Source organism: Eleutherodactylus coqui, chromosome 6 (genome assembly GCF_035609145.1).
Source record: "Eleutherodactylus coqui strain aEleCoq1 chromosome 6, aEleCoq1.hap1, whole genome shotgun sequence".
In the NCBI taxonomy this organism is placed as follows: Eukaryota; Metazoa; Chordata; class Amphibia; order Anura; family Eleutherodactylidae; genus Eleutherodactylus; species Eleutherodactylus coqui.
The window spans coordinates 180219748-180234960 of record NC_089842.1 but is presented as its reverse complement, the minus strand read 5'-3'; the positions used below and the strand labels follow the sequence as shown (position 1 = coordinate 180234960).

Sequence of the window (15213 nt, the reverse complement as noted above, 5' to 3'; positions counted from 1 at the left end):
ACGGTAATGGGTGAAGGTACATAAGCCTCTATAGAACGTGTTGGGAGATGTCACCATTTAACATTGTTTTCCTTGTTGGTATTTTGTAAGCAACACGAATGAATGAATGAATAAATCTCATTAAATAAACAGATTAAAAAAGAAAACTTTTTTTTTATAAAGAGTAAAATTATCAACATTGAATTGGTAATGGTAAAATATCTTAAGCTTGTCTGTAGTTTATAACATCTGGTTTTGTTCTTCATTTTTAGATCTCGTAGCTGTTTTGTGTCCGAAGGGTCCCCTCCGTATGCTTGTGGAGACTGCTCAGGAGAGAAATGAAACCCTCTTCCCAGCATTAATCTACTCTTGTATGTATGCTGCATTAAAGGGGATTACACACTTATTTACAAGCCTCAAAGAGAAGTCAATTTGCAGTCCTCTTTATATCTGACAATTACTGCTACATACATATGCAAATGTTTGCATTCCTCTTGCCATTTATTCTTCTGTTCATTTGCTTTCTCCTCACAATACAATCTGCCACACCATTTTTCTATCTGATGGGACAGATTGTCCAGTATTCGCGTTCCGAGTTGTTAGACCCTTAAATATTTTATATGATAGGAATTATATATTCATTCCCTACTGCCTGTCATATACAAATTATATATTCATTCCCTACTGCCTGTCATATACAAATTATATATTCATTCCCTACTGCCTGTCATATACAAATTATATATTCATTCCCTACTGCCTGTCATATACAAATTATATATTCATTCCCTACTGCCTGTCATATACAAATTATATATTCATTCCCTACTGCCTGTCATATACAAATTATATATTCATTCCCTACTGCCTGTCATATACAAATTATATATTCATTCCCTACTGCCTGTCATATACAAATTATATATTCATTCCCTACTGCCTGTCATATACAAATTATATATTCATTCCCTACTGCCTGTCATATACAAATTATATATTCATTCCCTACTGCCTGTCATATACAAATTATATATTCATTCCCTACTGCCTGTCATATACAAATTATATATTCATTCCCTACTGCCTGTCATATACAAATTATATATTCATTCCCTACTGCCTGTCATATACAAATTATATATTCATTCCCTACTGCCTGTCATATACAAATTATATATTCATTCCCTACTGCCTGTCATATATGCCTATCTTGTATGAAGTCCTGTTCCGTGAGCTTATGGGTAAAGTTAGATGAGTGGGACAATTTTAGGTGTTTGTTTTATCAACTTGGGTATATATTAATTTTGATCTGCTGAAACAAATCAGCCAAACCTGCTAATAGTTTTCCATGTTGACTTCAGCTACAATGATCTGGCTAGTAAAGATGGCAGATGGAGATCCAGGATTCACACAGAGTGGGTCAAAGAAGCCATCCTACAACTCGCAAGGTAAGGGAGGCGACATTCCCTGTCTTCATGCTTTTAGTACTATTTATATGTACATATTATGTGTTTTTTGGCACAAAGTTTACAAGAACTTCCAGTATCTCTTCTGTGTTATGTATATACCAGTTCTGTTGATGACAACTATTTGAAATGCAATTTATTAGGGTCTTTTTTTTTTCCAAAATGAGTCGTCTATTTTAAAAGATTTTTGCGCCTTTATAATACAGTATACAGGGAATCCCCTTTTTCTTCTATTTATAGGTGTACATGGCAATATTAAGGCAAAGTGCGTAAATTCCTGTTGTAGAACACTTTTATTTAATACTGTCAGAGCAAACGAAGCTCCATCTAAGGTTAAGAATGTTCAGTGTTTTTTCCCAATAAAGGTACATATTTTCCCCAGCGTCATCCTGACGGCAGACATGGAGGTTGCACCTTGACCTCGTAGGGACAGGAAGCAAGAGACTTCAAAAGGCTCCTCCCGCCTCCCATTCACCAGTGCTTCCTGTCCCTACAGGGACATGCAAGAGGAGCTCCCTCCAGGGAGCTGCAGGATGACAGCTGGGGGAACGGTCCATGGGGCTGTTTTCCCCCTCACCTTTCTTCCAAAGCAGGCTGACTGTAGGGATTGACAGTCCACAGGGCTGCTTCCCTTCTCATCTCCCTTCGGGGTGTCAGCGCGGTCCCGGAGCACGGCGGGCCACAGGTTTGACCACCCGGGGTTCACCACCGCAGCGGTCGGAGTGGCGGACTAGAGGTCCTTGAGTCCCCTCCTTCCTCTTCCAAAGCTCGGCGCAGTTGTTTTCGGCCGGGGAGAGCGGCGGGCCATAGACTCAGATGCCTCTCTCCTCCAGGCATGCCGGCGCGGCCGCGCGCGGCGTGACGCGGTGACGTCAGACGCCGTCAGCTGACCCGGAACAGCGGGAGATTTAAAAATGGAGACCCCCCGGCAAGCTTCCACTGACAGCACACCTTCATAGATGGATTTATCTGTCTAATCTGGTTCTGTCTGCGTTTTCTGCATCATGACTACAAAGGAACCAGAGATGGAAGCCCTACAAACTGTAAGTGTTACTTGTTGCAGGGATGTTATGCTCAGGGATTTAGCATTGTGTGGGGGTTTTCCCTTATGTGCATGCATGTATATTTTGCAGGACAGGTAATCCACTCGGTCTAAACAGGACCTAGGGAAAATAAATAAATAAATAAATTAAAAAACACAGGAAATGCGCCCTGTGCCTTAAACTGGACGAGGCGTATAAAAAGCCGCTATGCCCCGATTGTACCTCCAAGATCCTTATGGATGAACAGGCCGCATTCAGGGAAGATATTAGATCCCTGGTTAGAGAGGTAGTCCGGGCATCGTTTTCCAGTCTCCCCCCCCCCCCCCCCCCCCGAACCCCCGAACCCCCGCCCTCCCAGCTCAGCGGGAAAGAAGGGCCACTAAAAGGGCGAGCCACATACCGCCAACGAGCTCAGTCTGAGCAATCCCTGGGCAACTTGTCAGATGGCGAACTCCTTCACCGTCCTCCTTACGCCAGGGATGAGAATAAAAAGTACTATTTCTCATCTGGGGACCTGGATGACCTGATCAAAGCAGTCAGGGATACGATGAAGGTCGAGGATGTGGTCGAGCCAAGGTCCGTACAGGACGACATGTTCGGCGGGCTCAGACCAAGGAACCGCATAGTGTTTCCGGTTAATGATACCCTGAAGAAAGTAATCACGGATGAGTGGGCTTGCACGGACAAACACCCCTATTTGTCCCGCGAATATAAAGAGAGACTCTGCTTTGCGGAGAAAGACGTGAGCATCTATGAGGAGGTCCCCAAGGTGGACGCACAGGTGGCCAGAATGGCCAAAAAGACAGCCCTGCCATTCAAGGACTCCTCTCATCTTAAAGACCGGATGGACAACAGGGTTGACGCCTTGATGAAACGGGCCTGGCAAACAACGGCCTAGACGTTGGAGTCCCAATATCGCAACGACTTCTGTGGTGAGGTCGATGTTCCTCTGGTTGGGGGAACTCGACGACCAGATTAAACAGAAGGCCCCTAGAGATGCGTTACTGGAATGCATGCCTCTACTTAGATCAGCAACAGGCCTCCTGGCAGACGCGTCTGCCGAATCTATGAGGCTGGCGGCCAGACGCGCCGCATTGTCTAACATGGCCAGGCGGGCGTTCTGGCTGAAAACATGGAAAGCAGATACGGCTTCCAAAGGAAGGCTGTGTAACATCCCATTTCATGGCCAGCACATCTTTGGCGCGGACTTGGAGGAGATCCTAAAAAGGAGCTACCGACAAGACCCACAGTTTCCCGGACCAAGCAAGAACGGGATTTCCCCACAAACGTCAGCCATCCTTCAAGCCATACCGAGGCAAAGGAAAGACGAGGCGCTGGTCCTACCCCACAGGAGGCAGGGGTAAGACAAAAACAACCCCTTCCCCTGTAGGCAAGTACCAGGTGGGGGGCAGACTATTGAGCTTTTCCCGGGAATGGCAGGGGATTACAGACAACCCGTGGGTCCTGCAGCTCATAGCCCAAGGGTACAGAATGGAACTCTTCACCCGGCCCCCCAGTATTTTCAGAGTCACCCCCACGCAATCCCCCGCCCTGCAGGATATCTTTAAAAATGAAATTTCTAAGCTGCTACAGATGGGGGCGGTAGTCCGGGTCCCCGCAGTGGAACAGGGCTTGGGGTTCTACTCACCCCTATTTCTGATCAAAAAACCGAACGGCAGTTTTCGGATGATCCTTAATCTGAAGGGCCTGAACAGGTTTATTACGTACAAAAGGTTTAAGATGGAAACCGTCAGGTCTGCAGTAATTCTGATCAAAAGAGTGGACTTTATGAGTACCGTCGATCTAAAGGACGCGTACTACCACGTCCCAGTCCTGCCGGAACATCACAAGTACCTGCGGTTTGCCATCAGGATGGGCAGCCGTGTACACCATTTTCAATTCCAGTGCCTACCCTTCGGAATTTCAATGGCACCCAGGATATTCTCTAAAATAGTGGCGGAGATGGTGGCGCATCTCCATGTGGCAGGCATAAACATTGTCCCATACCTGGACGATTTCCTGGTAATTGCATCCTCGCCGAAGATCCTCAAAGAGGATACCAGCCGAATCATCTCCCTATTTCAGAGACTGGGGTGAATAGTTAACTTCCCTAAATCTAGTCTTCTCCCCGAGACGCGAAAGACCTTCCTGGGGGTACAGATAGACTCAGTGTCTCAGACCTTGCCTTTGCCTCCACCCAGGCAGGAAAATCTTAGGCTGGCAGCACAGAAATGCAGCCAGAAGAAACAAATAACGATTGGGGACGCAATGAGGCTCCTGGGCCTCATGACCTCCTGTATCGGCATTATTCCTTGGGCCCAGGCGCACTCAAGGACGCTACAGAGAGCCACCCTGGGCAACTGGGACAGAGCAACAACCTCTCTGGACAGCAGAATGCCCGTGTCATTATCGGTCACAACGTCCCTCCGCTGGTGGCGGTCAACTGGCAACCTAGAAGCGGAGTCCCCACGGGTGGCAGAGCCCTTCATCTCCGTAGTCACCGACGCAAGCCAGTCTGGCTGGGGAGCGCAAGTGGGGCAGCGTTTGCTCCAGGGCAAATGGGGTCCGACATTGCGTGCCCAAACCTCAAATTTCAGAGAGCCTAGGGCCATCTGGGAGGCGCTTCACAGAGCTCAGGATATCCTAAAGAAGAGACATGTTAAGATCTTCTCTGATAACATGACTGCCGTTTCACTTATTCGCCACCAGGGAGGCACCAGTAACTTTCACCGGCTGAAATTAACAGCCCGGACCTTCCGATGGGCCGAGTCCACGGTACAGTCCCTGACAGCGGTCCATCTCAAAGGATCCCAGAACCTGACAGCCGACTTTCTCAGTCGAAGACGCCTAGACCCCAGGGAATGGTCTCTGAATCAAGAGGAATTTCGTCTCATTACAGAAACCTGGGGCAGTCCACAGGTGGACCTGCTTGCGAGCAGCAAAAGTTCAAAATGCCCCGCCTATTTTTCCCTGGATCCGAGGGACAAGGCCGAGGGGTTAGACGCTTTTTCCCAGAGTTGGGATTTCAGTCTGGTGTACGCCTTCCCTCCCCCATACCCCTGATCCCGAGAGTTCTTCAGAAGGTCCAGCAGAGCAACATCACGCTGATCCTGATCGCCCCACACTAAAAAAAAAAGGGCATGGTTTCCGGGGCTCCTAAAGCTTGCCATCTCGGAGCCAATCCGCCTTCCATCCAGGAAGGACCTTCTAGCGCAGGGCCCAGCTCTTTGCCCCAACCTAGAGAGACTGAACCTCGCGGTGTGGATATTGAGGAACAGACGCTACTAAGACAAGGTCTGTCCTCCAGAGTTATCGCGACTCTACACCAGTCTCGAAAACCTGTAACCTCCGCTATTTATAATAAGATTCTGAAAAAAAATTCTCCTCCTGGAGGGGGCTGGAAGTCTCCAATCTTGACACTTCGGTGGCGGAGATTTTGGACTTCCTCCAGGAGGGTCTAGATAAAAACCTGAGACCAGGAACCCTGAAAGTACAGGTATCAGCGCTTTCGGCCATTTTAGACCAACCTTTGGCAGATCATAGATTGATCCGCAGGTTCATGAAAGCGGCAGAAAGAATGAGGCCAGTTAGCCGTAGTACAGTCCCCCCATGGGACCTGAACCTAGTTCTCCAAAGCCTCTGCAAAGACCCCTTTGAACCTATCGATCAGATTCCAATTAGGTTCCTCACGTTTAAAACTGTGTTCCTGGTAGCTATCACAACAGCGAGGCGCGTAAGCGAGCTCCAGGCCCTATCTTGTAAAACACCTTACCTATTAGTCCAGGACGATAAGGTCATACTAAAAACAGACCCCTTTTTTATTCCAAAGGTAGCCTCAAAATTCCACAGACAGTAAGAAATTATTCTCCCATCCTTCTTTCAAAATCCCCAAAACGATAGGGAAAGACTACCATAGCCTGGATGTAAGGAGGGCCATTCCATGCTACCTAGAGCAGACATCATCCTTTAGGAAGGCTGACTGTCTTTTGTTCAATTCCAGGGGCCGGGCAGAGGAAGAGTGGCTTCTAGGAGATCCCTTAGCCGTGGGATAAAATCCACCATCCAGCAGGCCTACTCTTCCTGCAACAGAACTATCCCGGAAGGACTCAAGGCCCATTTAACCAGGGCAATATCCTGCTCCTGGGCAGAGAGGGCTATGGCGACGCCGGACCAAATTTGTAAGGCAGCCACATGGTCCAACCTGCACACATTCGCAAAACATTACAGGCTGAATGCGGACCTCTCATTCGGGAGAAAGGTCTTGCAAGCAGTGGTCCCTCCCTAAAGAGTTAATCTGGTATACTCCATGTCTGCCGTCAGGATGACGCCGGGGAAAAGGAGTGAATTTCTTACCGAAAATTCCTTTTTTCCGAGTCATCCTGATGGCACGTATTTCCCTCGCAAAAATTCACGCGTTTATGCGGGCACGAATCTGTAGCCCAGAGGCTCCTATGTTGGACATTTTTTTTTATGCGGTAAATTTGTGCATATTATCTTGTGTTTAAGTCCGGGTAAGCTACCCTCTTCTTGTTTATGTTCAAATGGAACTAACCATGTTATTTTTTTTCGGAGCAAATAAATATCTTCCTTGGTTAACCACGACATGTCCATGTAAGTAATTTAGAAGACACTGGTGAATGGGAGGCGGGAGGAGCCTTTTGAAGTCTCTTGCTTCCTGTCCCTACGAGGTCAAGGTGCAACCTCCATGTCTGCCGTCAGGATGACTCGGAAAAAAGGAATTTTCGGTAAGAAATTCACTCCTTTTCCTGCCACCGGGTTGAGAATTCAGAAGAATAGAATAAAGTTTAAAATCTCTTATTTCCCTCAATTTTAGGCTATTTTGATGCATTTAAAAAAAACAAAGTGTTCTAGAATATCTCAATGATTGGGAAGTTTACACCATCATACATCACAGGGACAGCTTCGTCAATAGTCTTTGGGAAAAAATCGTTGGAGGCACGAAATAATGCAGTCAATAATAGCAATGTCAGTAAGAATAGTCACTAAAGGTCTAGCAAAAGATGAAATCCAGTGGCTCCATCTGCCCAAAGTATCAGTCCACAAGTCATCAGAAGGGGTCAGAGATGCCAGAATTTGCTGCTTGTTCTTCAAAGAGGCTAGTTGGACCCTTCAGAGCCTTAGTTATGGAACCATAGCTGTGAGAAAGATAACAGGGATTGAACAACCTAGGAGAAAGCATATGTTCATCATGGTGGGAAGACTCTCTTGCAACGAGACGCACGTATCTAATTGGATTTGTCCTTCCAGCTCAACATCTGTATTGGTGGCCAGGAACACTTATTATGGAACGTCAAGTCTGTGTTCTAGAGCTTTGCGGACGTGTCTTTTGGTAACCACCCAATCTCCTAATTACACAGAATGAGTTCCTTCTAAGCTGTCAGGATCTGGAACAGAAGCAAGCACTTGAGCAGTGACGGAGCATTCTCTTCCTGGTAATGTGGGTTGAATACCCCGCCTCCAGCAAGAGATTGCTGTGATTGGCTCAGGACCATGGCCTCAGCCAATCACAGCCATTCAATGTCATTCATTCAATGACTGCCATCAAGCGCCGACTGTGATGGGCTGAGGCCGCGATCCTGAGCCAATGACAGCAATCTCTTGCTGGAGGCGGGGTATTAAACCCACATTACCGGAAGAGAATGCTCTTTCAGCACTGAGGATGACAAGGAAAAATGGTGGCGCGCCTGGAGAGCAGCGAGAGGGACCAGAACACCGGCCGGGAAAAAGTAGTACAAGACAGTGTCTTATTTTCAGGGAAACACAATAGTAATATGCAGGACTAGATTTTCAGTGACTGGCAAAAATACATCTTATAGTCCCAGTATATATATTTTTAGATATATAGATGGAGAGATAATCCCAGTATATTTTTTTAAGATCTATAGAGATTGATTTCCGCTAAAACAATTCATTACCTTGACTCATTTTGGAAAAAATCCTCTTTGTTTCAAAAATACAAGGCTATATAAACAGTTCTTGCGGTGCATAGCTATCATTTTAAGTACACTTCTGAATGTTTGTATATTCGAATGCTACATTTAAACGGGATGACTGCATGAGCCGGTGATGTCACCGCTAGTTAGCTCTCGTTAAGAGACCTCAGACAGATTATCGCTGACTTCTTCCTGGCTTCACATTCTATATTAAACGCTAAACTGGGAGATTTAACATGCAGCGAAAGGCCAGCTATCTAGTGATGATTTTTATGTTGGTTGGAGGTGGGCAATTAACAAAAAGTAAGGCCACCTGCAGACAGCTGGGTCGGATCCCGCTGCGAGGAGTCTCGCAGCCGGATGCTGTCCCGTGCCCCTGCAGAGGCCTGCGACTCACCCGCTCCCGGCATCTTCCGCCTCTGCTATGCGCCGGCCAGCCGGCGCATTCGCGATGCGGAGCCGGCCTGTTACTACTGACATTTCTGTGCTGGCCTCTGCGAGACCCACACAGAAATAGAGCATGCCGCAATTTGTTTTCTGTGCGTGTTTTCACGCCGACAAGTCGCGGCTGTGTGCATAGGATTGCCTTTTGCAACGCAATCCTACGCAGGCGGGCACGTACGGAAAGTCTGGGAAATCCCGCTGCAGAATTTCCGCCCGTGTGCAGGGGCCTAAATGCTGTTTTGCCTTAAGACATAACTATTATCACACATTTTTGTTAGTTTTGAACGAATTTTGTGCGATTTAATTGTCCCTTGTAAATAGTTCTTTAAGATTTCTTGCAATTGAGTACTAAGGACCTTTTACACAGGCCAATTATCGTTAAGAGTTCTTTAAAACCCTTTGTATGCATTTACCTGGGATTACTATCGTTCAGAGACTAAACAGGAGTTCAGATTCTTCATGCAGAAACCTGAACAACTAGCCGTTCAGTCTAATCAGCAGTCTTTCAGTTCTGAACGTCTCTGCTTACAGTGAATGGAGGCAGGTGGGGGGGAGAGCGCTCCTTGGCGCGCTCCACTTCCATGCTCAGCGCACTATGAGCAATGTAGCGATGCTCGCTTGCTTCTGTGTAACGGCACAGAAGTCAGCTTCACTAGGACGTATTGTCGGGCATTGTTTGCCTGACAGTTCGTCCCATGTAAAAGTGCCACTAGTTATCTGCTTTGAAAGGAATAATGAAGTTATCTTAAAAAAACAACTTAATTTGGGCAATCCCGTATAAGCTAGTTTGTAACCAAATCAATGGTAATCTGTCTATCACTTTATCATAAGTCTACTTATGAGTGACTTCAGTAGATTCATGTGTACATGCGCAGACTCTCGCTAAGGCATTCATGTTATAGGGGTGGTAGGCAAAGCTGTATTTTAATTATTGCCTGTTGATGGGGGTCTGATTTTTACCCATGCTGTACTTTTTGCATATACTGTTTTAGCAGCATCCGTTTTGTAACCATTTTCTACCTGTAGACCTTGCAGTGCCGGTAGAGTCAGCTGGTAACACTGCTATAACGGACGATAATGGAGGGTTTGATTCTGGTTGGGAAGAACAAACGAATGCTAGAATTGGCCCAATTGGCTCTACCCCTGAGTCTCGAGCAGCTGTGCAAGCTCTGCCTAGTAATGCACCTCCAAGTGAAGACCCTGAAGAACGTAAGTGTTAAGCTGTTTTATCGGGGAACCCAACTGAGAAACTACCAAAGCATTACATAATAGAGTGTATTATATATGACCCATATGGATTGTGTTGTACAAGGTGCTTTACTTCCTTCTCACACACAGCATTTTTTCTTTTTTTTCAAATTCACTTCTAACTTTGACTTAAAAAATGTAATAGAAAACTGCAGAGTTGTTCCTGAAGTGCGATGTTTGAAAACCTTTTTGGAAATGGGCCATTACTTGTTTAAGTATTGACTTGATAGACACTCTTCTCCTCTGTCTTGCAATTTATCATAGTGACCTGTTATCTACGATGGTGATTTTACAGTTTTTAATATTGAAGTAAAATAAATAAATTTTTTTGGCTTTGTGTAAATTTAACGTAGTCGCAATATTTATGAAGGTCCAAAATATTGGTGAATCAAGAACCCAAACAGCTGTAGTTTTAAGACCAGCGTCCTACACTAGTCCCACCTTTTGCTACAGGGCAAAACTGTCTAATGCGATTTAGTGCTCATAGCCATGTGCGGTTACAGGACACTTCTGTGACTGCAGGAAAAAGAAAAAGCCTTTCCCTATAGGCAATATAAGATTCGTTATGGTCCATCTCATAGCTTCCAACACATTTTATAGGAATGTACAGAAGTTCTGAGCAAACACGGCACAGCTTCTCTAAGCAGCTCAGACACATTTATTTTGTCTTACAGATGTCCTATGGTTTAATGACTAAACAGCTTAAGGCCGATTTCACACGGCCGAAAATCTTGCGCAACAGTAAAACGCATGATGCTACACATTGAAAACCGTAGGAAACACTTACCAATCCTCTAATGTGCCTGGAAGTCACACTGGAGGATCACTACTTCACAGAAGTGATAGGAGGCGTTTTTGCCAGTAAACAGCCTCATATCCGCGTACAAACGTTGGCGAGCGCAATATCGGACAGATTTTCTCAGCCCGATATCTGGCTTGTCTGTCTATAGGTAGCTTTAGGGCAAAACTTCATAAATTCTACAATATTTAGCCCATTATATTCAGTATATTGTATTTGGCCTGTAGGTTGCATTTATGTGGCAGTTTTTGCAGGTTCTGTGACCTTAAAGGGGTTGTCCCACGAAATCAAGTGGGGTTAAGCACTTCTGTATGGCCATATTAATGCACTTTGTAATATACATCGTGCATTAAATATTGGCCATACATAAGTTATACACTTACCTCCTCCGGTGTTGGCGCCCCCGTCTCCATGGCGCCGACCGAAGCCGCCTTCTCCTTCCATTAGACGCGCTTGCGCTGTCTGCTCTTCTATTCTGTTGAATTGGGCCGCTCCGGCGTGCTCGCGCTGCACAGGTCTTCTGCGCATGCAGAATGTATATTACAAAGTGCATTAATATGGCCATACAGAAGTGCTTAACCCCACTTGCTTTCGTGGGACAACCCCTTTAATTGTAAATTCCGCCCGTGCCCGCTTGCAATCCTATGCACACAGCTGCGATTTGTTTGCGTAAAAACACGTGCGGAAAACTAATCGTTTTAACTGGGTGAGCCACAGGGCTGTGCAGGGGCATGGGTCCACATCCCGCTGCAAGAATTCTTGTAGTGGGATATTGCTAACCTATTCTCAATATGGGTCATTAGAATCGGATCGGTGGAGATCGGATGCTTTCGGGCTCCCTAGGTGTCTGAAGTGACTGTTGCGTTTGGGTGAGCACCACTGTTAATTCAATTTCCAAAAGGCATAGTGCCTGCTTTTGCAGTTCTTTCACTTGAATAGGACTGAGCTGCTCTCAGGCCACGTGACCGATGAAAATGATTTTATAGGTCTGAAGAGGCCGTAGCGCTCACCTGTGGCCTCTTCAGTCCGCTGATTTATGGGCGTTCCAAGCACCATACTCCCAATGATCTGATATTGACGACATATACTAAGGATGAATCATCAATATTGGGAGTCCCAGAAAACCCTTTTAAAGACTCTGATCAGAATTGTGTATATGTGACAAATCCTCTAATTAGGCCTTATCAGAAATGTTAGTGTTTAAGAAATCTGAATGCTTTGGGCCTAAAGTTTAAATAACACATTGAATAATAGACGACTTTGTGCAAAATGCATTACGTTATCCTTGATCTGTAACATATTACTTGGCTCATGTAAGTCAGTTGGGCCTCCCCACCTCCACCCTTCCCTTGGCTTTTTCAACCTCCACCCTTTACTATAACTTGGCAGATGACAGAGTACAGTGACCTTTCATACTGACACTGCCTGCTGTGTTTGTGTCCTTTCTATTCACTCATTGTAAGTGTGTGGGAGGGGGAAAACTTCCACTTCTCCACCTTTCACCTTTGCTTTAGTTTTCTTCTCTCAGCAGGAAGCCGGTGATTCTTCCAAGTTCTTCCATTCATTCAGGACCTTGCTGTCATAACTAGCATTGTATAGGGCAGCTCTGAAAAGAGATGTCTTCTAAGTAGCAGCGGCCCCACAAATGCTAAATACTATTGAGATGCAGACAAATGCTAGAAGACCAGGTGAAGGCCCATTTACATGCAACGATGGTTATTGCTCAAAATTGTGAATGAATTTGAGCGGTAATCGTTCAGTGTAAATGCGAAAAAATCGTTTGTCGCTCGCGGTTGTTTGAGCTGACTTTTCAGTCAGCTTAAAAAAATCTTGCTGGCTTGTTCTGTGTAAATGCTCACTCAGTGCTAAAAATACATGCAGTTATACCTGTAAAGTCACTCTGCTTTGTGGACAGTCAAATACCTTTATTTTAACCTTGACTTGTGACCTTCAAATGCGCTGTAGTTAAAGCTCTCCCTTGGTCTTCTGGTGACCCATACAGTGACATCTGTTTAGTACTGACAGTCTGCCTACAGTTTCTCTGAATATGCAGCTGCACATGTATTTGGCATTGTCTGAATAAAACACACTTGTGAAAGTACAATATCCCCTTAGGAAGTGTAAAGCTAATACAGTAAGTGGAGCCGCATCTTTATAGCGACTGCTTATTTCCAACTGGTCCATAGAATGCAACATTTTGTTAAAATCTCCAGGAATAGGTTTCATTTTTTTGTCTTTTTTGCAGGGGGTGTGAAACTTGGGCTTGGAGACTTTATTTTCTACAGTGTCCTTGTAGGAAAAGCTTCAGCTGCAGCCAGTGGAGACTGGAATACAACCCTGGCTTGTTTTGTTGCCATCCTGATTGTAAGTAACATTTCCATCTTTGGTCATTCAAGTAGTATTTTGTTTAGTTTACTTATTTACGTAGCAGACACATACTCCCCAGCACAGTCCAGCTTCTCCTGCAAAATGCCTCTTGGATTTATAAGTTAGAGGAGAAAATGTAACTTTTCTGAGCTGCTTAGGACACTAGCTGGTCCAGGGACTTGCACTAATGGGGTAGGGTGATTGGAAATAATAATAATATCTTTAGACTGCCTGTCCACGCGTGTTACGGTATCCTGCGGCGGAGATCTGGGAGCAGGAGCTAGCAGACGGATCTCCGCCGGTCAGCATGCTGCGATTTGCCGGCTGCGAACAGAGAATTGCTATGATACTCTGCTCGTGGACGGGGGGGAAGCGCTCTCGATAGCAACGCTATGGAGAGCGTTCATTATGTTTTCCCGTGGCCGAATTATTGCCGTGGGGAATGCAATGAAAACCCGCCCGTGCACAGGCAGCCTTATATAGCGCCAACATGTTCGCAGCGCTTACAAAACAGGAGAACAGATACAAGAAACAAAGATACATAGTTGTATTTCACCGCATGGCCAATACGTCTGCTTATCCAAAGTTTACGTTCATTTCATATTGCCTTATTCCAGAATGCTCAGCTGAAGCAGCAGGATACTACTGTATCTCCATCAGTAATCATAAGTTGTGTTTTAACACTGACCTAATGATGCTTTTTTGCAGGGCCTGTGCCTTACCCTCCTACTTCTTGCCATCTTCAAGAAGGCATTGCCTGCACTACCTATCTCCATTACATTTGGACTTGTATTCTACTTTGCTACAGACAACTTAGTGCGGCCTTTTATGGATCAGTTGGCATTCCATCAATTTTATGTTTAACCTTTGGACGTTTGTTTTTGGACTTCTGTTTCTGTCCACATGACTATTCATGGATGTATACAAGGAAAGCATTTTGCTTTTCTGATTATTTTTCCAAACTGAAAGGTTTGAGTAATTACTCCCTCAGTGCTGAGAATGCATCAAACCTGTGTACTTTTTTGTATGATTTCTTTTTGGACCATTCTCATCCAGTTATCAAATCTAGGCCTATGATGGTCAAAGGTTTTCAGAATGGTAGCATTTCTTTACCAGCAAAAAAAAAAAAAGAACTTTCAAGACTTCTTTCAACACAACAAAAAATAATGCATAATGCGAGCAGTTCTCCGAAAAGTAAGGAACTCCTTGAGCAACGAGATAAGAGGGACAACCAAAGGATGTCAAACTGGTGTAAATACCCTTATAAGGATTTTTTTGTTTGCTTTTCCACACACATGTACAAAAGGCCAAAAGTAGAGGGCGTTTGTGGCTGGAATTCCCACAAAACGTGTACTTTTTTCATTTAAAGCAATACTCTAGAACAAATGTGATCTTCCTGTAATAAAACACTATTGGAGAACACCAATACTTTACGTTTAATGCCTGTCTCAGCCATTTTTTTTTTTCATCACATTTCAATGCAAAAGTACTAGGAAAAAATGTTCTTATACTGTCAGTACTTATGTTAAGACTAGAGAAGAGCGAGTATACTCGCTAAGGCACTACTCGCTTGAGTAATGTGCCTTAGCTGAGTATCTTCCCGCTCATCCCTAAAGATACGGGGGCTGCCGCGGCTGACAGTTGAGTTGCGGTGGGGGGGGGGGGGGGGGAGAATGAGAGAGAGATCTCCCCTCCGTTCCTCCCCACCTCCCGCCGGCCCCTGAATTTTTAGGGACGAGCAGGGAGATACTCGGCTAAGGCACATTACTCGAGCGAGTAGTGCCTTAGCAAGTATACTCGCTCATCTCTAGTTAAGACACTTGTATAAACAAACATCATTTTCTTGTACTTTGCTTATCTCCCTACAGGAAAGTTTGAACACTACAAGGGAGCAGGGGGAGCAATAAAAAATG

General features: G+C 45.2%; 1 protein-coding gene across 3 annotated transcripts in view; it reads left to right on the top strand.

Annotated features, from left to right (window-relative positions):
• The window catches only part of PSEN1 (presenilin 1), a 57489-nt gene extending 42749 nt beyond the window's left edge, over window positions 1–14740 (top strand). For all 3 annotated transcript variants that reach the window (XM_066608362.1, XM_066608361.1, XM_066608364.1), the window contains exons 8-12: window positions 252–350; window positions 1341–1427; window positions 9913–10095; window positions 13179–13297; window positions 14009–14740. In XM_066608362.1, coding sequence (XP_066464459.1) covers window positions 252–350; window positions 1341–1427; window positions 9913–10095; window positions 13179–13297; window positions 14009–14164 — 644 coding nt within the window. In that variant the 3' untranslated portion in view covers window positions 14165–14740. The remainder of the gene's footprint in view (window positions 1–251; window positions 351–1340; window positions 1428–9912; window positions 10096–13178; window positions 13298–14008) is intronic.
• Window positions 14741–15213: the final 473 nt, after the last annotated feature.